Source organism: Panicum virgatum, chromosome 2N (assembly GCF_016808335.1).
Source record: "Panicum virgatum strain AP13 chromosome 2N, P.virgatum_v5, whole genome shotgun sequence".
Classification (NCBI taxonomy): Eukaryota; Viridiplantae; Streptophyta; class Magnoliopsida; order Poales; family Poaceae; genus Panicum; species Panicum virgatum.
In genome coordinates, this window is record NC_053146.1 from 15,967,196 (window position 1) to 15,986,486 (window position 19,291).

The following is a 19,291-nucleotide window of genomic DNA, read 5'->3' on the forward strand; positions in this document are numbered from 1 at the left end:
CTTTACCCTGATGCGTTTCTCTAGTTGCAGACGCCAGGTGAGCTCCTCCACTTGCTTCTCTAATTTATTCTTGGCAGCTTGGAGAGCACCAGTTTCTTTAGCAGCCTGAAAATACAAGAAAGCATTAAGATGATATACTATTGTAACCTAAACAATGATGATTTTACCAAACTCTGGCTAAGCTTTCATTATTGATCCAGGTTTTGGAGTACCAGAAGTGTGAGAGCTAGATATGGCTGTTAGGTGCACTTGCAAATGGAGTTGGCCATAAGGGCCATAGCATGACCATAAGGAGTTGGCCCATAAATCAGGGTTGGCACAAAAAAGATATGACCTCATTTGTGTCATTATGTGTGAATACCCAATTGTCAATCAATAACATTTTATCTCAAAAGCATCAACAAACATCATAAAGAGTACACCTTCGTTGATAATCAGCTGATGACATATGTTATGCATAGCACTGTAATTAAAATGATACTGCAACGCTAAAGAAACTTACAGTAAAATATACTCAGGCCATATACACAGGAGTTTCTTACCATTTTAAGTTTCCGGAGTTCTTTTCTGGCAACTCTTCCTCTCCAAGCACATTGTGTAGTAACAGCTGCCTTCTTCAAGCTCGTGTACCGAGAGCGTGCTCCATAACTACGCCAGAAACTCTGGAGAATAAAATGAATAAAGTGACGTTAAAATATTGTATCATAAATGGAGTTAGCAGGGGCAAATACGCAAAGAGGGATTAGTAAGAACTAAGAAATGGATACAGTTGCATAGGCTTAAACTGTAATCTAGTTAGATAAAGATACCTGAAGAAATAAAGCTAGTAAAAAAACTTTATAAAAAGAATACCTATTTATAGGCTTATAGCTTAGGGTCAATAAGAAAGTACTAGAACTTGTATTAAATTTGAAAGTATACTCGAAAAGGTAAATACAAACTTTTTCAGGAAATGCAACGTTAAGAAAAACGTATAACAATCCTCAAGGAATCATGGTCAGTTTTAGTTAATAATTAAATATGCATAAGACTTTGAATGGCCGACTGGAAATAAGATACTTCCAAAGAACTAAAACAGGGACCTGAAAACATACCTGAATAATGACCACAGCTTTTGTTTGCAGACGGAAATGGAGTTCGTTGCGAGCAGCCATACCACGTAGACCAGATTGGATAGTAGTTGATGCGGAACAGAGATTTCTGTAGTTCTTCCTTGCAAAGTGCATACGATAGCAGGCTTGTATTGTCAATGAAGCAGCCTGCCTGCGGAGATCTTCATAATGATGTCTTGCAATTTGTCCTTCAGTTATCACATTTCAACAATCATTATCTCCATTTGAAAATCATAGAGAATACTAAAATATGTTTCTTTTTTAAAGAATTTCAGAGTAACAAGAAGATATACCTCTGCAAATAGCCTGAAGATGGGTAGCAGATATTCGAAGTTGAATGAAATTTTTGCGAGCCAGGTAAGACCGAACTTTTCTCTGGATTTTGGTAGCAGACCGGCCCAACACCTCAGTTCTCAGAGCATCTAACTCAGCCATTTGACCAGCCCGCAGAAACACTTTAGTTTTCCCTATCTGTAAATTGGACATGAGGACATAATAAAGTTAGAACTTCAGAAGCAGCAACTTGTCCAGATAAGGATAGAGATTGACTTGCACTTAGTTTCTCTTATAAGTAATTCCTATAATCCATTTGTAGTGTTTCTCTTATAAGTAATTGCTATAATCCATTTGACAAGATACATACAAGGTTGTTCTAAAGCTTGTCTTAGAGGAATTGCAATATTTTTTTCTCATGATATCAAGACAACAGGTCCAATGACTGGGTTGAATATTTAAAGCAATATGTAAAACTAAGTATACACCATTCAACTAAATCTGCTAACCAGAGTGGCCTTTTCAGTGGTTACAAGATTAGGGGAGTGAAGGATATATGTTGTAAGCCTTCATAATTGAGGGAAACAGTAGAGAAGCCAAATAAAAACAAAATCTAGTACAAGTAAACAATTAAAATTGATTTGATTTAAAGACATCAAGACTACACATTTCACCAACCACCACTAACCTGATAGCCTGTGAGATTGGCTTTCTCAAGGAGCATGTTTGTAGCAGTAACTTCATCATAACTGCCAATGTAACAGTAAGGACAAGCTGCACGGCTAAAAGGCAACCAAAATGCAAAAGACTAGATCAAGATAGTCTAGATTACCTTTCACCAAGTACTTCAGGTAGCAAGACACCAAAACGATCAACAAATTCATCAAATCTACGCCTCGTTGGATATCCTAGACAGCTTATCCTTATCGCCTCTAATACTCCCTGTTTACAAGGTTAGATAACGTATCAATTTAGCATCTCTATCTTCAACAGTTAGTTAATACAAACTAAATCAAGAACAAGATTTATCAGAATAAAAATCCCCGGGCATACTGCCACCATCTGTACAACTTAATACCACAGGCAGTTATAAGGTGCGTTACTTTGTTCACATGATTGTCTGAGGTCCTTATACAACAACAACAACAACATAGCCTTTTTTCCCAAGCAAATTGGGGTAGGCTAGAGATGAAACCCGAAAGAAATAAGTTCAAGGTTCAGGCACATTGATAGCTAGTCTCCAAGCGCTCATATCCAAAACTATCTCTTTAGAGATATTCCAATCCTTAAGGTCTCTCTTAATCGACTCATCCCACGTCAGTTTAGGTCTACCTCTACCCCTCTTTACATTATCGACCCGCTCAAGAACCCCATTACGCACCGGCGCCTCAGGAGACCTTCGTTGGACATGTCCAAACCATCTCAGCCGATGCTGGGTAAGTTTCTCCTCAATTGGTGCCACTCCGACCTCTATCCCGAATAACTTCGTTCCGGACTCTATCCCTCCTTGTGCGCCCGCAAAACCACCGCAACATCCGCATCTCTGCTACACTCAGTTGTTGGACATGTCGCCTTTTTGTAGGCCAACATTCAGCACCGTATAGCATCGCCGGACGAATTGCTGTCCTATAGAATTTGCCTTTTAGCTTTTGTGGCACCCTCTTGTCACAAAGGATGCCAGAAGCTTGCCGCCATTTCAACCAGCCAGCTGAAATTCTATGCCTACAATCTTCATCAATGTCGCCATCCTTTTGTAGCACCGATCCTAAATACCGAAAAGTATCCTTCTGAACCACCACTTGTCCATCTAGACTAACGTCTCCCCCCTCATGACTAGTCGCACTGAAATCGCACATCATGTACTTGGTCTTGGTCCTACTAAGTCTGAACCCTTTCGACTCTAACGTGCGTCTCCACAGCTCTAACTTCCTATTAACCCCTGCCCTACTCTCGTCAACTAGCACCACATCATCAACAAAGAGCATACACCAAGGGATCTCACCTTGTATATCCCTTGTGACCTCATCCATCACTAAAGCAAATAAATAAGGGCTCAATGCTGACCCCTGGTGTAGGCCTATGTTAATAGGAAAGTCAGTGGTGTTGCCATCACATGTCCGGACAAACGTCGTCGCATCCTTGTACATATCCTTAGTGAGGGTAATGTACTTAGTTGGGACGTTGTGCTTCTCCAAGGCCCACCACATGACATTTCTCGGTACTTTGTCATATGCCTTCTCAAGGTCAATGAAGACCATGTGCAAATCCTTCTTCTGTTCCCTATATCTCTCCATCAATTGTCGTATTAAGAAAATCGCCTCCATGGTTGACCTTCCAGGCATGAACCCAAATTGGTTTTGGGTCACACTTGTCACTCTTCTTAGGCGATGCTCGATAACCCTCTCCCAAAGCTTCATCGTATGGCTCATCAGCTTAATCCCACGGTAGTTAGTACAACTTTGAACATCACCCTTGTTCTTGAAGATAGGTACTAATATACTTCTCCTACATTCTTCCGGCATCTTGTTTGACCGAAAAATGAGATTAAAAAGCTTAGTTAACCATATTATTGCTCTATCTCCTAGGCATCTCCACACCTCAATGGGGATACCATCAGGGCCCATCGATTTACCTCCCTTCATCCTCTTCAAAGCCTCCTCGATCTCTACCTCCTGAATTCTCCTCACAAAACGTCTGTTGGTATCGTCAAAAGTGTCATCTAACTCAAGGGTAGGGCCCTCACTCTCCCCATTAAACAACTTGTCGAAGTACTCTCTCCATCTATCCATGATCTCTTCATCCTTCACTAGCAGTCGATCTGTCCCATCCTTAATGCATTTGATTTGGTTGATGTCCCTTGTCTTCCGCTCGCGGATCCTAGCCATCCTATAAATGTCCTTCTCCCCTTCTTTCGTGCCTAGCCACTGATACAGGTCATCATACGCCTTACACTTTGCTACATTCACAGTTCGCTTTGCAACCCTCTTCGCTAATTTATAGCCCTCGATGTTGGCTGCACTCTTGTCAAGGTGGAGGCGCTTGAAACACTCCTTCTTCTCCTTAATAGCCCTTTGCACCTCGTCATTCCACCACCAGTTGTCTTTCCCCTCCTATTTGCCTCCCCTACTCACGCCAAACACCGCTGAGGCCACCTTCCGAACACATGTTGCCATCTTTAGCCACATGTTGCCATCTTTAGCCACATGTCTGAGGTCCTTATATTACTTTAAAATCTATATGGTGAAATATGAAAGAAGAAAGGCATTTAGTTTGAAACAGTTTTATTTTACCAGTGTAAAGTCTGCCTTAATATTTTAACTCGACCTTTTTATCCATAAAAATATGTACTTCCAGTGAAATAACTCAGCACAATGTCTTACCCCACATCGTAGTTGCTGGAGAACATTACTGTTCTCGAAAATTGCTGGCTTGAGAACATTATTGGGCTTTATGCAGCGTATATAATGTGGTTCTGTTGCACTCAGAGTTTCCAGCAACGCTTGTAATTGTTGCTGTGATGTTACCAGAAACAATAAATTTCCTGATACAGAAGCTATACAGGTTTATGTCTGACAAGCAACAAATTCTTTTACCTTAAAGCTCGAACCTATCGATGTAAATTTCGTGGATTTAATTGATTCTTCAGAAGGTGGGAAAAGACTTGAAACAAATGAACATCTAGAAGCATTTAATAAAACTTGATGCTCATTCACAGCATAATCAATGTTCTTATCCAAGAACAGATCTGTTTGATATGTAACCTGCAAAAGAAGAAAATGATTATTGTAACACATGTACCCCGTATTCTATCCCAAAATTCCCAATTATAGAAGGATATGATAGCAGTATGGCACCACAAAACTAATTCATCTCCAGGTTAGACAAATGGATCGTGTGGAGCAAGTAAATCATCTTGCTATGATGGGGCCAAAGCATATGCTGAAAAGTGTGTTACTAACGTGTTAGAAAAAGAGCAATTCAATTCTAAACTTACATCTGTTCATCAATACCTAACTTGCGTTTATGCACTAATCCACCTCAAAACATTTATGCGTGTACATTTCAAAACATGTATACCTGGAAAAACATCTCCTTATGTGCAGTTGTGCACTACATACCAAGAAAAGGAAGATGAACATGTGCCACAACTTCTCTTTCATCACCTTTTCTTCTGGTGCAATGCATATCTGATTACATTTAACACAAATTTATGAATATGTTACATGACCAGGGTTTTTTTTCCCAACCGGTAACCCCAAACCAGAGCACTCCGGTTCCGATAAACCGGACCGGTTTGACCGGTTACCGGTAGAAACCGGTCAAATTCAAATTTGAATTCAAAAAACTCAGTTCAACCGGTTCGTACCGGTATACCGGTCGGTTTGACCGGTTTACCGGCCGGTTTGACCGGTTTGAATTCAAATCCAAATTTAAAATCGCATGTGTAACCGGTTTGGACCGGTATACCGGTCGGTTAGACCGGTTTATCAAGTGGGCCTTAATGGGCTGTCTCATTTTTTTCTTTTTCTTTTTTCTTTTAACTTTAAATGCCTGAAAAGTATGTTAAACGAATGAATTTTTGAGAAAATTTGACACTATTAGATTCGTCGCACCTTGAAGTATTTTTAGGAATTTTTTAGGAATTTTTAATTTTTTTAAATTCAAATTTGAATTTTGAATTTTGGCCGGTTTGGTACCGGCCCAAACCGGAACCGGACCGGACCGGTTTGACCGGTAACTGGTCAAACCGGACCGGTTCCCACCGGTAAGGGGAACCCTGTACATGACACGATGTACATGTATATGTTCTTTACTTCTTTCAGAATTATTTTTAAGTACAACATAGGTTTAAAAGAACTTAGGTTCAGAAAAGTGTCAATAAGAAAAATGATCAGTTAGTTTTCACCAATCAAAATTTTACATATTGATGATCTTTGCTTACACATTAATCCTATCCAATAATGGCAAATCCATAGACCAGAAACCTTCTTCAACAGCCATTAAGCTTTTTGTAGGAGAGAATAATGAGATGTATTATCCAAACCCTAAAAGAGTGGGATATATAGATCATATACATGGGCCTCTAAATGAGCCTCTATACATGAGCTCACATATACACCAACACCCCCCCCCCCCGCAGTCTGAACTACCGGCGCAGCGGTGTTCAAGACTGGACAACAAGAAAGCCAACCCCCCCCCCCCCCCCCCGCAGTCTGAGCAACCGGCGTAGCGGTGTTCAAGACTGGACAAGAATAGAGTACAAAGAGTGTACAAAGGGCAAATACCTCCCCCCCGCAACCACAACTAGCCACCTGCTACGTTGAGGCTGGAGCGAAACTCCGAGAAGGTAGAGGAGGGTAGTCCCTTGGTGAAGATGTCAGCAAACTGGGAGGTAGTCGGGACATGGAGTACCCGAACATAGCCGATGGCGGCTCTGTCGCGCACGAAGTGCAGATCGATCTCCACATGCTCCGTCCGCTGGTGCTGGACGGGGTTGGTGGAGAGATACACGGCGCTGACGTTGTCGCAGTAGACGAGCGTGCACTTGGCGAGCGGGCTGTGAAGCTCCGCCAAGAGCTGTCGGAGCCAGGACACCTCCGCCACGCCGTTAGCGACAGCCCGGTACTTCGCCTCAGCACTGGAGCGGGAGACCAACCGGCTGCCGCTTAGACGACCAGGAGACCAGGTTGTCGCCCAGAAAGACGGCGTAGCCGGAAGTGGAGCGGCGAGTGTCCGGGCAGCCAGCCCAGTCAGCGTCGGTGTAGACCACCAGCTCAGAGGTGGGAGAGCGGTTAAGAACCAAGCCAAAGTCAACGGTGCCACGGACGTAGCGGAGGAGACGCTTCAGTGCAGCAAGGGGAGACTCCCGGGGATCATGCATGTGAAGACATACCTGCTAAACGGCATGGGTGAGATCCGGCCGAGTGAAGTTCAGGTACTGCAAGGCACCGGCAAGGCTCCGGTAGGCAGTAGGATCAGCCACGGGATCACCCAGATCAGCAGACAGCTTCGCCTGAGTATCGACAGGAGTGGAGCATGGCTTGCAATCAGTCATCCCAGCTCACTCCAGAATATCGAGTGCATACTGCCACTGGTGAAGGAACATGACAGACGGGCGAGTTTCCACAGTAACACCCAAGAAGTGATGGAGCTGACCAAGATCCTTCATAGCAAATTCCTGCTGCAGAGAGGAGATGGCGCGCTCAAGCAACTGCTGACTGGAGGCGGTGAGCACAATATCATCAACATAGAGCAGCAGGTAGGCAGTCTCATCCCCACGGCGGTAGATGAACAGAGAAGTGTCAGCATTGGCCTCGGTGAATCCCAAAGTCAACAAGAACGTGGCGAACCGAGAGTACCAAGCCCGAGGAGCCTGCTTCAGACCATAGAGGGACTTGTTGAGCCGGCAGACCATATTAAGACGACTCGAGTCCACAAATCCCGCTGGCTGAGAGCAGTACACTGTCTCTGACAGAGTGCCATGAAGAAAGGCATTCTTCACATCCAGCTGGTGCACAGGCCAGGAGCGAGAGAGTGCGAGCGAGAGGACCATACGCACCGTAGCGGGCTTCACCACTGGACTGAAGGTCTCATCATAGTCCACACCAGGCCGCTGAGTGAACCCCCGGAGAACCCAGCGAGCCTTGTAGCGCTCCAGTGTGCCATCAGCTCGACGCTTATGCGTCCAGATCCACTTGCCAGTCACCACATTGCAACCAGACGGTCGCGGCACGAGGTCCCACGTCTGGTTGGCAAGAAGAGCCGCGTACTCCTCTTCCATCGCGCGACGCCAGTGAGGATCTGCCAAGGCGTCGCGGACAGAGGAGGGTACAGGAGAGACCCGCGGCACTCCCTCGGTGGCGGAGAGAGTCGCGGCCTGAGACGCCATCCGCCGAGTCACCATGGGATGGATATGCCGAGGATCCCAGTGAATGACGGGCGGGTGGTACACCTCCGGCTCGACTCGAGAGCGAGTCGGCGGAGGCGGATGCGGCGGCGGATCCGGTGTAGATGGCGGTGGGGACAACTCCGGTGTAGGCGTCGGAGGAGCCTCCGGAGCCAGAATCGGCGCCGGCACGCCGACGCCGAACGACGCCGGTACACCTGCACTGGCTGAGCGTACCGCGGCGGCGCTGGAGTCGGCGTCGGACAACGCTGGTACACCTGCAGCGGCTGAGCGTACCGCGCAGGTGCAGGGGGAGGCACCGGGGCCGCGCGTGGCGCAGCAGGAGACACCGGGTCCGCGCGCGGCACGACCGGAGGTCCAGGGGCTGCGCGTGGCACGACCGCGGGCACTGGGGCCGCGCGTGGCGCAGCAGGGATCACCGGAAGCGGTGCCGGTGTGCCGGGAAAACCTACAGGGAAAGAAAAGACAGATAAAGGTGGCTGAACCACCGGGTCAGTCGGAAATAGGGACTCCAGCTCGGGGTCAGGAGAAGGTGTGGAGGAGGTGGAGTAGGGAAAATCCGACTCGTCAAAGACGACGTGTCGGGAGATCAGGACGCGACGAGAGGTGAGGTCAAAGCATCGGTACCCCTTGTGGTCAGGGGAGTAACCAAGGAACACACACCGAGTCGAGCGGGGTGCCAGCTTGTGAGGAGCAGTGGCGGAGGTGTTAGTGTAACACGCACACCCGAAGACCGGAAGGTGGTCGTAGCGAGGAGGGGTACGAAAAAGAGCGTGGTGTAGAGTGGGAGCAGGAGAAGCAGTAGACGGAAGACGGTTGAGCAAGTAGGTGGCGGTGTGGAGGCTCTCAGCCCAGAAGCGCGGGGGCAGAGAGGCCAGGATCAGAAGGGTGCGCACGACGTCATTCGTCGTGCGAATCATCCGCTCAGTCTTGCCGTTCTGAGGAGAGGTATATGGACAAGACATACGCAGCTGAACACCCCAAGAGAGGAAGAAGGAACGGGAGGTGGAGTTATCGAACTCACACCCGTTGTCACACTGGACGGCCTTAATGGTGAGGCCGAACTGAATGGACACCCAGGCGAAGAAGTGGAGGAGGGTGGGAAAGGTCTCAGACTTGGCGCGCAAAGGAAAAGTCCAAGAGTAGTGCGAGAAATCATTGACCACCACCAGATAGTACTTATAGCCAGAAAGGCTGAGAACAGGAGAGATCCATAAGTCACAGTGAACAAGATCAAAGGCATATGCAGCATGCGAGGAAGAAGAAGAAAAATGGAGCCGAACATGACGACCGACCTGGTACGCATGGCAGAGGTGCTCAGCAGGAGCACTAGTACCAAGAACATCGGTACTACGACAGAGCTGAGCCAGAACGTCGCGGCCAGGGTGACCAAGACGGCGGTGCCAGGTGGTGGAAGACGGCGTCGCGGCAAAAGCGGCAGACCAAGACGGCCAGGGCGAAGAAGAAGGCGAGAGTGGTGCAGCGGAAGAAGGAAGGCGAATGGTGTAAAGGGGTCCCGTGCTGTCACACCGGAGTAGGGGACGCCGGGAGGCCGAATCCTTTACAGTGAGGCCAGAAGAATCAAACTCGATGGAACAAGAATTGTCAGTTGTAAACTGACGAATGAAAAGAAGGTTATGAACCATATGAGGAGCAACAAGTACATTGAGAAGACGAAAAGAGCCAGGAGCAGAACCCACTGCGGTGACAGGAAGGCAAGACCCGTCACCAACCATGATGGAAGAAGGACAAGAGGGGTGTGGGGTTCGGACAGAAGAGAGGATACCGGCATCTGGGGTGGTGTGTAAGGAGGCACCCGAGTCGGCGATCCACTCGGTGCTGACTGGCGGCGTCCGCCCCATGGCGCTGAAGGACTGCGCCAGTGCAGCCTGGTCCCACCCCCCAGGCCAGGTCGGCTGCTGGCTGGGCGGAGCGGGCGTGGTCCAGAACGGCGCGAACAGGAGAGCAGCATCGGCGAGCATGGCCTCCGGCTGGGGCTGAGGACGAGGCCCCCCTGACCCTGAAACGGCCACATCGGGATGCGCCCTGGCCATGGGGCGCTGAAGGATGGTCAGGGCGTACCCCTAGGGCCAGGAGCAGGAGTGGGAGCCGGAGTTGGGTCCGGAGTGCCCCGAGCACCACCACCACGTCCCCTCCGCCGATGACGCCCTCGGCCTCCCCCACCCCCGGTCTGGCCGGTGAGAGGAGCAGCAAGGAGGGGGTCAGGCGCGTGCCAGGGGCCTCGGGGAAGGCGGATCCGGCGGCCGGGGCGGCGGCGGTACCCTGGGGCAGCCACGCGCTGGGGGCGATGGCCTGCGCGGCGCTCGCGGCGGCGGCGGCGGGGCCGAGCGGCGACGGCGTCACACCGGCCCTAGGGGGTCGTGCGGCGGCAGCCACGCGCCACCAGCGCAAGGGGAGGCAGGGGACGGCAGCGGGGGCCAAGCACAGGCCACACCCGCGGCCGCACCCCCCACAGCAGAGGAGGCAGGGGCGCGCCGCGGGGGCTAGGCGCCGGCCGCACCCGCGGGCTGCTGGGCGGCCATCGCGAGGGAGCTGGCGGGCGTGCAGCCGCTGGTGGAGGCGCTCCAGCCCGCCGCGCGGACGGCCGCGGAGCTGGCGGTCGCCGCGGCGGCCATCGCGAGGGAGCTGGCGGGCATGCAGCCGCTGGTGGAGGCGCTCCCGCCACGCGCACGCCAGCAGGGGCTGCAGGGGCGGCGGCCGTGGCCGCGCCAGCCACGCCCGCGGCGTGGGCGGCGGCGGGAGGCCGAGCAGAGGAGTCGGCGGCGCCAAGAGCAGAGGAGGTGGCGACGCCCTGGATCCACGCAGGAACAGGGGAGCGGCCGCCGGGAAAGGAAGAGAAGCCGGCCACGGCGCCAGATCCGGAAGCAGGGAGAGGAGGGAAGTAGGAGAACGCAGATAGGCTACTGATACCATGTAGGAGAGAATAATGAGATGTATTATCCAAACCCTAGAAGGGTGGAATATATAGATCCAATATATGGGCCTCAATAAATGTGAAACTCGACGAAAGTTACAGTTGTCAATCCAATTATGGGACAGACCTATCTGTTGTTTTTTGTTCTACTCAATTATATCATCCTCTATGATGCTCCTACTAATATACAACTGTATTTTTTTACAACAAATAATCAAAATTCAGTAAGCAACAACTGGTATGACTGGCTAGAATGGTCATTTCACATAAGGCATCTGTCAAACCCTACTTGTGTTTACAGGTTAAATGAGTAAAGGTTGACTTATTGAGTTGCGAATATACACCAAGCATGGATTGACATTTTTTGCAGGATATAAGACTGCCAAGTTGTGACCCACTACCTGGGACCAGTTTATTGTTTACATTAATGTATGTGACCACATGTGTCAACATGTGTCGCTGTCACATGTTCATAGTTAGTGCATCGTGTATCACCAGTTGCAAGCCAAAACATGTTGTAGATAGTGTAAAGAATTATTCTTTCAAATGATAGTACGGTAAACAGAACAAATATGCTACTTACATTTCCAGCGTAGTGATGAATAGTGAAATCAGACCGCGCAAATTTTGGCCTACTGAAGTGCGGGTTGCCTTTAAATTTTTGATAAAGCTTTTCAGCAAATATTTCATGGGTTGAATTTCGCAACATGCTGATGCACAAAACAAGACAATGTCATAAAGGGTCGGGACTGCAAACAAAACAAGATATTCACAGGTTACATACCAAGTCTCATCCAGTAGAGCAATTATACCCCCTGGTTTCTGTATTAAAGAAAATCAGAAGTCAAAAATGCAATCCCATAGCATGGCTAAACTGCAATGAAATTAGTAACTAATATTTCTAGATGGTTAAAATGCACATGGTACTCAGAGCCATTCAGATTATTCAATAATTCTGAGTACCAGATAATTCCACATTCAATCTTAAATTTCATTAGTAAAGTAACAAAAAAAGACAATAACTTGCTGAAGGCAGATGAAAGAAAATGTCATGTATTCAAGGTAGTGCTCAAAGCAGATCATATGAGTGCAAGACTGAAATATTGATAATAAAGAAAACACTGCATAGGATACTGTATCTGTATGTTATTCACCTTCTCAATAAGATCAAGAATCTCTTGGTTGTCCACAAACTGGATATAACTCCAATCAATTTCTTCCTTCGTATATTCTTCTTGCTCCATCTTAAACACGTGCTGCTCACGGAACATATACAAAGAACGATTAAACACGAATAAATTTTTTTGCTTGACCAGATAAAACATAGAATGCAGAACATTCTCAAGAAATAAGACTTCCTTTCTCTAACCTGATTAAAGTGTTGCTGCAGCTTCTCATTAGTTAAGTTGATACAGAACTGCTCAAAACTGAGGCATAGAAAAACATCACCAAATAACATTTATCTTTCAAATCATCAAAAGGTAACAAAATGGATCGTGTCATACAGTATAAATTACTAAGTAGAGATATGAAGATTAAAGACTCTTAACAGGGAGAGCATACAACTTCGCATATTGCTATGCCCTTACTGTAACCAGTGCAGGCATTTGCTAAAGAAACTACACGCAACAGCTATAAAGAAGATCACGTATTTCAGCCAAATTTCATACCAACAGACCATATTCATGTCGACAACATGATAAGAGTTTCCATGAAGGTTTTCTTCTTTGGTTAAGTGTTCAATATATGCAATTACCACGCTTTCTATATGTGAATTTGATTCGTTATGTTTCAGACATATGTTCACATATATGAAATAAAATGAACTCAACATACATATTGAATGATTCTCACAATGTGCAGTATGGTCATTGTTCATGTATTTGTAGTTCCCATAAAAATGTTGCAAACGAAAAGTCGACTATAGACGAAAGTACATTGGGAGAGAATTTCAATATGCTGACATTACAACAAGATTTTTAGTTAAAATGCAGAAAAGTCGTGTCTGTTTTCTAAGCACATCAAGATCATTGTTTTAAATAATACGCTGGCATAGTAAGATATATGTGTTGCATAATCAATCATTTCCATTTTGAACAAATTCCCAAGACTTGAGGTACACAGTGAAACAAATAATCTCCTAATACAAGGAAAGCCATTTATATTCAAAATAGATTGATTAGCTTTTTGTTGCAGTAAACAAAGTTGAACATGTTGAGCCCGGTAAATGAGTGACATACACTATCCAATAAACAAAATATTGCTGATGTTCTTTTGTTACACTCTATTAAAGCATTGGTAAAGATAAAACAGATGATTAAATGTAAAGGCATACCAGTTAAGCACCTGTTTGTCTTGAAACTCTCAAAACCATATATATCCAGCACACCAATCAGAAGCTTTGAGCTCAGATCTTGTCCTATTGAACTATTGATCTTATTTACAAGCCTAGAAAGCAGAAACATAAATGTGAATAATCTTTTTTTGCTATGGAAATAATATAATATAAAGCAACATGACAATAAAGTACTGGCTAATGTCAGAACTTACCAATCAAACAAACGAGAGTAAACAATTCTGGCCAATGCATCTCTACTAAGAGCTGCTGCTCGTGCATCTAAAATTTTCACAATACTTTCACCACGTGTTGCCATAACACGCTTACACAAAGATTCTTCAAGACCCTTTTCATCACACCTGTAAAATGTTGTCAAATGCATGTCCCACCAAAGACAAAATATCGAGGGAACACAAGGAAGGACTAATACATGAAAAGCTCTGCAGCTGTCTTAAGATGGAACTGGGATTTTTCATCTTTGGGTACAGAAGAATCTGCCTCGCTCCCTTCTGAAAATTCCACATTGCCCAAATGAAGAATAGCAGCTACAACTCTAAATATTGCATCCTGCATGAAATGCCAACGGAAGTTTAAAGAAAATATTTTATCTTTCAAGTGAATATTAATTTCAACCATGCCCTTGCCGGTACCTGTTCATCAGAACTAATGCCCACAATATCCATCGCCCTCCTAGTTGTGATATATTCTGAAGCATCATCCATCGCATCAAGTTTAATGCAACTAGACTGATTAAGATAGTGAAATGATGCAGCATCTCCTAATTTATATCTCTCACGGTCCTGCAACAGCAACATTTCGAGAGCAGATCAATAGGTGTAGACTACAGACTCAAATAGATAAGGGTAAACAAATGAAAACAAAATGTTGTGTTAGAGAACAATTACAACACCCATAACAGGAAGAAATACTAGCCAAAATGCAGTATTGCAGTGTGTTGCATATATTGTGTTTTCCATTAGATGTATGAAGCTTTAAACAACAGACAGATCTAAAAGGTTTTAAATCTCCCACTATAGCTTCTGCTATAGCCCGCTATAGCTATTTGAGGCATGGTACCGCTATTTGAACTCATATGTAATTTAGCCGCTATAGCCTGCTATAGCTTCATTTAGCCCGCTATTAGCTGTTTTTTGAGTCCAGCCGCTAAACCCCTTAGCCCGCTATTTAAAACCATCACCTAAGTGATAGCTCGGTTGGTAAAGCCTCCAACAGAGAGGCCACCCACCCAGGTTCAATCCTTGGTGCATGAAAAGTGTGGTTACCTCCCTTAGAAGTTAGAACTGGTTTCAGCAAGTTTCTAGCCATCCAGGGTTCCGTACTCCCATTATTTAAGATACAGCCAGCAGCATGACTTCTCCCCGTGGTCAAGTTTTTTGTCTTAATAAAAGGTATAACAATTTACTGAGAATCTGGCATATTGATTTCTAAAGTGGTAAACCAGCAATTATAACTGTAGGAGGAAATGATGGCTTGTATTCCTCCAACCCTAGAAGGGTGGGTATATATAATACCTATACATGGGCCTCTAGATGAGCCTCTATACACATGGGCTCAATATACTCCAACACCCCCCCGCAGTCTGAACTACCGGCGCAGCGGTGTTCAAAACTGGACAACAAGAAAGCTAACACCCCCTGCAGTCTGAACTACCAAGGCAGCGGTATTCAAGACTGGACAAGAAGAGAGTACAAAGGGCAAATACCCCCCGCAGCCACAACTAGCCACCGGCTACGTTGAGGCTGGATCGAAACTCCGAGAAGGTCGAGGAGGGCAGCCCCTTGGTGAAGATGTCAGCAAACTGGGAGGTAGTCGGGACATGGAGGACCCGAACGTCGCCGATTGCGACTCTGTCGCGCACGAAGTGTAGGTCGATCTCCACGTGCTTCGTCCGCTGATACTGGACGGGGTTGGTGGAGAGATATACGGCGCTGATGTTGTCGCAGTAGATGAGCGTACTCTTGGCGAGCGGGCTGTGGAGCTCCGCCAAGAGATGTCGTAGCCAGGACGCCTCCGCCGCGCCGTTAGCGACAGCCCGGTACTCCGCCTCGGCACTGGAGCGGGAGACAACCGGCTGCCGCTTGGACGACCAGGAGACCAGGTTGCCGCCCAGGAAGACGGCGTAGCCGGAAGTGGAGCGACGAGTGTCCGGGCAGCCAGCCCAGTCAGCGTCGGTGTAGACCACCAGCTTAGCAGAGGACGAGCGGTGAAGCACCAGGCCGAGGTCCACAGTGCCACGGACGTACCGGATGAGACGTTTCAGCGCAGCAAGGTGTGACTCTCGGGGATCATGCATATGGAGACAGACCTGCTGAACAGCGTAGGTGAGGTCCGGCCTGGTGAAGGTGAGGTACTGCAAAGCCCCAGCCAGACTCCGGTAGGCAGTAGGATCAGCCACCGGATCACCCAGATCAGCGGACAGCTTCGCCTGAGTGTCGACAGGAGTGGAGCAGGGTTTGCAATCAGTCATCCTAGCCCGCTCCAGGATATCGAGTGCGTACTGCCGCTGGTGCAGGAGAAGACCAGACAGGCGAGGCTCAACAGTGACGCCCAAGAAGTGGTGGAGCTGACCGAGATCCTTCATAGCAAACTCCTGCTGCAGAGAGGAGATGACACTCTGAAGCAACCACTGACTAGAGGCTGTGAGCACAATGTCATCAACGTAGAGCAGCAAATATGCAGCCTCATCCCCACGGCGGTAGACGAAGAGAGACGTGTCGGACTTGGCCTCGGTGAACCCCAATGTCAGCATGAACGTGGCGAACCGAGAGTACCAAGCCCGAGGAGCCTGCTTCAGTCCATAGAGAGACTTATTGAGTCGGCAGACCATATCCGGACGACTCGAATCCACAAATCCCGCCGGCTGAGAGTAGTAGACAGTCTCTGAGAGAGTGCCGTGAAGAAACGCATTCTTCACGTCCAGCTAGTGCACAGGCCAGGAGCGCGAGAGTGCAAGCGAGAGGACCGTGCGCACCGTAGCGGGTTTCACGACTTGGCTGAAGGTCTCATCATAGTCCACACCAGGCCGCTGAGTGAACCCCCGGAGAACCCAGCGAGCCTTGTAGCGCTCCAGTGTGCCATCAGCCCGACGCTTATGCGTCCAGATCCACTTGCCAGTCACCACATTGCAACCAGACGGACGTGGCACGACGTCCCACGTCTGGTTGGCAAGAAGAGTCGCGTACTCCTCTTCCATCGCGCGACGCCAGTGAGGATCTGCCAAGGCGTCACGGTCAGAGGAGGGTACAAGAGAGACCCGCGGCACTTCCTCGGTGGCGGAGAGAGTCGCGGCCTGAGACGCCATCCGCCGAGTCACCATGGGATGGATATGTCGAGGATCCCGATGGATGAACGGCAAGTGGTACACCTCCGGCTCGGCTCGAGAGGGAGCCGGAGGAGGCAGCGGTGGCGACGGCTCCGGCGTCGGCGTCGCAGGAGCCTCTGGAGCAGGAGGCGGCGCCAATGTCGGCGCCGAACGACGTCGGTACACCTGCACCGGCTCAGCGTATCGCTGCGGTGTCAGGGTCGGCGCCAAGCGACGCCGGTACACCTGCACCGGCTGAGTGTACCGCGCAGGTGCAGGTGAAGGAACCGGGGCCGCGCGTGGCGCGACTGCGGGCACCGGGGCCTTGCTCAGCGCAGCAGGGATCACCGGAAACGGTGCCGACGTTCCGGGAAAACCTGCAGGAAAAGAACAGACAGGTAACGGTGTCTGAACCACCGGGTCAGTAGGAAACAGAGACTCCAGCTCGAGGTCAGGAGAAGGTGTAGAGGAGGTAGAGTAGGAGAAATCCGACTCGTAAAAGACGACGTGTCGGGAGATCAGAACGCGGCGAGAGGTGAGGTCAAAGCATCGGTACCCGTTGTGGTCAGGGGAGTACCCGATGAACACACAACTAGTCGAGCGGGGCGCCAGCTTGTGAGAAGCGGTGGCGGAGGTGTTAGGGTAACACGCACACCCGAAGACCCGAAGGTGATCGTAGCGAGGAGGGGTACCGAAGAGAGCGTGGTGTGGAGTGGGAGCAGGAGAAGCTGTGGACGAAAGGCGGTTGAGCAGGTAGGTGGCGGTGTAGAGGCTCTCAGCCCAGAAGCGCGGGGGGCAGAGAAGCCTGGATCAGAAGGGTGCGCACGACATCGTTCGTCGTGCGAATCATCCGCTCAGCCTTGCCGTTCTGAGGAGAGGTATACGGACAAGACATACGCAGCTGAACACCCCGAGACAGGAAGAAGGAACGGGAGGTGGAGTTGTCAAACTCCCGCCCGTTGTCACACTGGACGGCCTTAACGGTGAGGCCGAACTGAGTGGACACCCAGACAAAGAAGTGGAGGAGGGTGGGGAAGGTCTCAGACTTGGCGCGCAAAGGAAACGTCCAAGAGTAGTGCGAAAAGTCGTCGACCACCACCAGATAGTACTTATAACCAGAAAGGCTAAGTACAGGAGAGGTCCACAGGTCACAGTGAACAAGGTCAAATGCATGCGTCGTATGCGAAGAAGAAGAGGAAAAGGGAAGCCGAACATGACGACCGAGCTGGCACGCATGGCAGAGGGGCTCAGCAGGAGCCCTTGTACCAGGAACATCGGTACTACGACTGAGCTGAGCCAGAACGTCGCGGCCAGGGTGACCAAGACGGCGGTGCCAGGTGGTGGAAGACGGCGTCGTGGCAAAAGCGGCAGACCAAGACGGCCAGGGCGAAGAAGAAGACGAGAGTGGTGCAGCGGAAGAAGGAATGCGAAGGGTGTAAAGGGACCCCGTGCTGTCACACCGGAGTAGCGGACGCCGGGAGGCCGAATCCTTTACAGTGAGGCCAGAAGAATCAAACTCGATGGAACAAGAATTGTCAGCTGTAAACTGACGAATGGAAAGAAGGTTATGAACCATCTGAGGAGCAACAAGGACATTGGGAAGACGAAAAGAGCCAGGAGCTGAACCCACGGCGATGACAGGAAGACAAGACCCTATCACCAACCATGATGGAAGAAGGACAAGAGGGGTGTGGGGGTCGGACAGAAGAGAGGATACCGGCATGTGGGGTGGTGTGGAAGGATGCACCCGAGTCGGCGATCCACTCGGTGCAGACCGGCGGCGTCCGCCACATGGCGCTGAAGGACTGCGCCAGTGCGGCCTGGTCCCACCCCCCAGGCCAGGTCGGCTGCTGGCTGGGTGGAGCGGGCGGTGTCCAGAACGGCGCGAACAGGGGAGCAGCAGCGGCGAGCATGGCCGCCGGCTGGGACAGAGGACGAGGGCCCGCGACGACCTGGACCGACGCGGCGTGCGCGGCGGGCCCGACAGCCTGCGCAGCGGCGAGAGAGGCAGCGGCCCGCGCGGAGTCCCTGGGCGCGACGGCCTGGGCGGCGTGCGCAGCGGCGAGGGAGGCAGCGGCCCGCGCGGCGGGCGCGACGGCGGCCACAAAGGCGGCGGCGGCGGCCAGGTCTGCGGGCGCGACGGCCTGATCCTGCGCGGCCTGCGCGGCGGCGCGGCCCGCGCCCTGGAGCGGAGGAGGCGCCTGGGCTGCGGCCTGGAACAGAGGCGCGCCCTGGAGATTGCAGTGCGCGTCGAAGAACCGCATGGCATGGGCGGGGGCGGGGGCCGAGCCCGCACACGCGCCCCCTGTGCCAATCGCCGCCTCCCCTGCTCCAATCGCGGTCGGGGCCAGCGCGTCCCCTGCTCCAGTCGCGCCGAGGGTGGGAGGAGGCGCGAGCAGGGGTC

At 49.7% G+C, this 19,291-nt stretch overlaps 1 protein-coding gene across 2 annotated transcripts in view; it reads right to left on the minus strand.

Moving 5' to 3' along the window:
* Positions 1-19,291, minus strand: part of LOC120659857 (myosin-6-like) — a 36,658-nt gene that overhangs the window by 12,739 nt on the left and 4,628 nt on the right. The window contains exons 8-24 of one of the 2 annotated variants that reach the window (XM_039938113.1): positions 14,216-14,365; positions 13,996-14,132; positions 13,778-13,924; positions 13,574-13,675; positions 12,597-12,654; positions 12,382-12,483; positions 12,012-12,049; positions 11,811-11,937; positions 5,504-5,572; positions 4,979-5,146; positions 4,766-4,897; positions 2,218-2,327; positions 2,074-2,134; positions 1,406-1,583; positions 1,095-1,300; positions 543-662; positions 7-105 (exon numbers count right to left, since the gene is read on the minus strand). In XM_039938113.1, coding sequence (XP_039794047.1) covers positions 7-105; positions 543-662; positions 1,095-1,300; positions 1,406-1,583; positions 2,074-2,134; positions 2,218-2,327; positions 4,766-4,897; positions 4,979-5,146; positions 5,504-5,572; positions 11,811-11,937; positions 12,012-12,049; positions 12,382-12,483; positions 12,597-12,654; positions 13,574-13,675; positions 13,778-13,924; positions 13,996-14,132; positions 14,216-14,365 — 2,004 coding nt within the window. The remainder of the gene's footprint in view (positions 1-6; positions 106-542; positions 663-1,094; positions 1,301-1,405; positions 1,584-2,073; positions 2,135-2,217; positions 2,328-4,765; positions 4,898-4,978; positions 5,147-5,503; positions 5,573-11,810; positions 11,938-12,011; positions 12,050-12,381; positions 12,484-12,596; positions 12,655-13,573; positions 13,676-13,777; positions 13,925-13,995; positions 14,133-14,215; positions 14,366-19,291) is intronic. The other variant, XM_039938114.1, reaches the window with a different exon arrangement.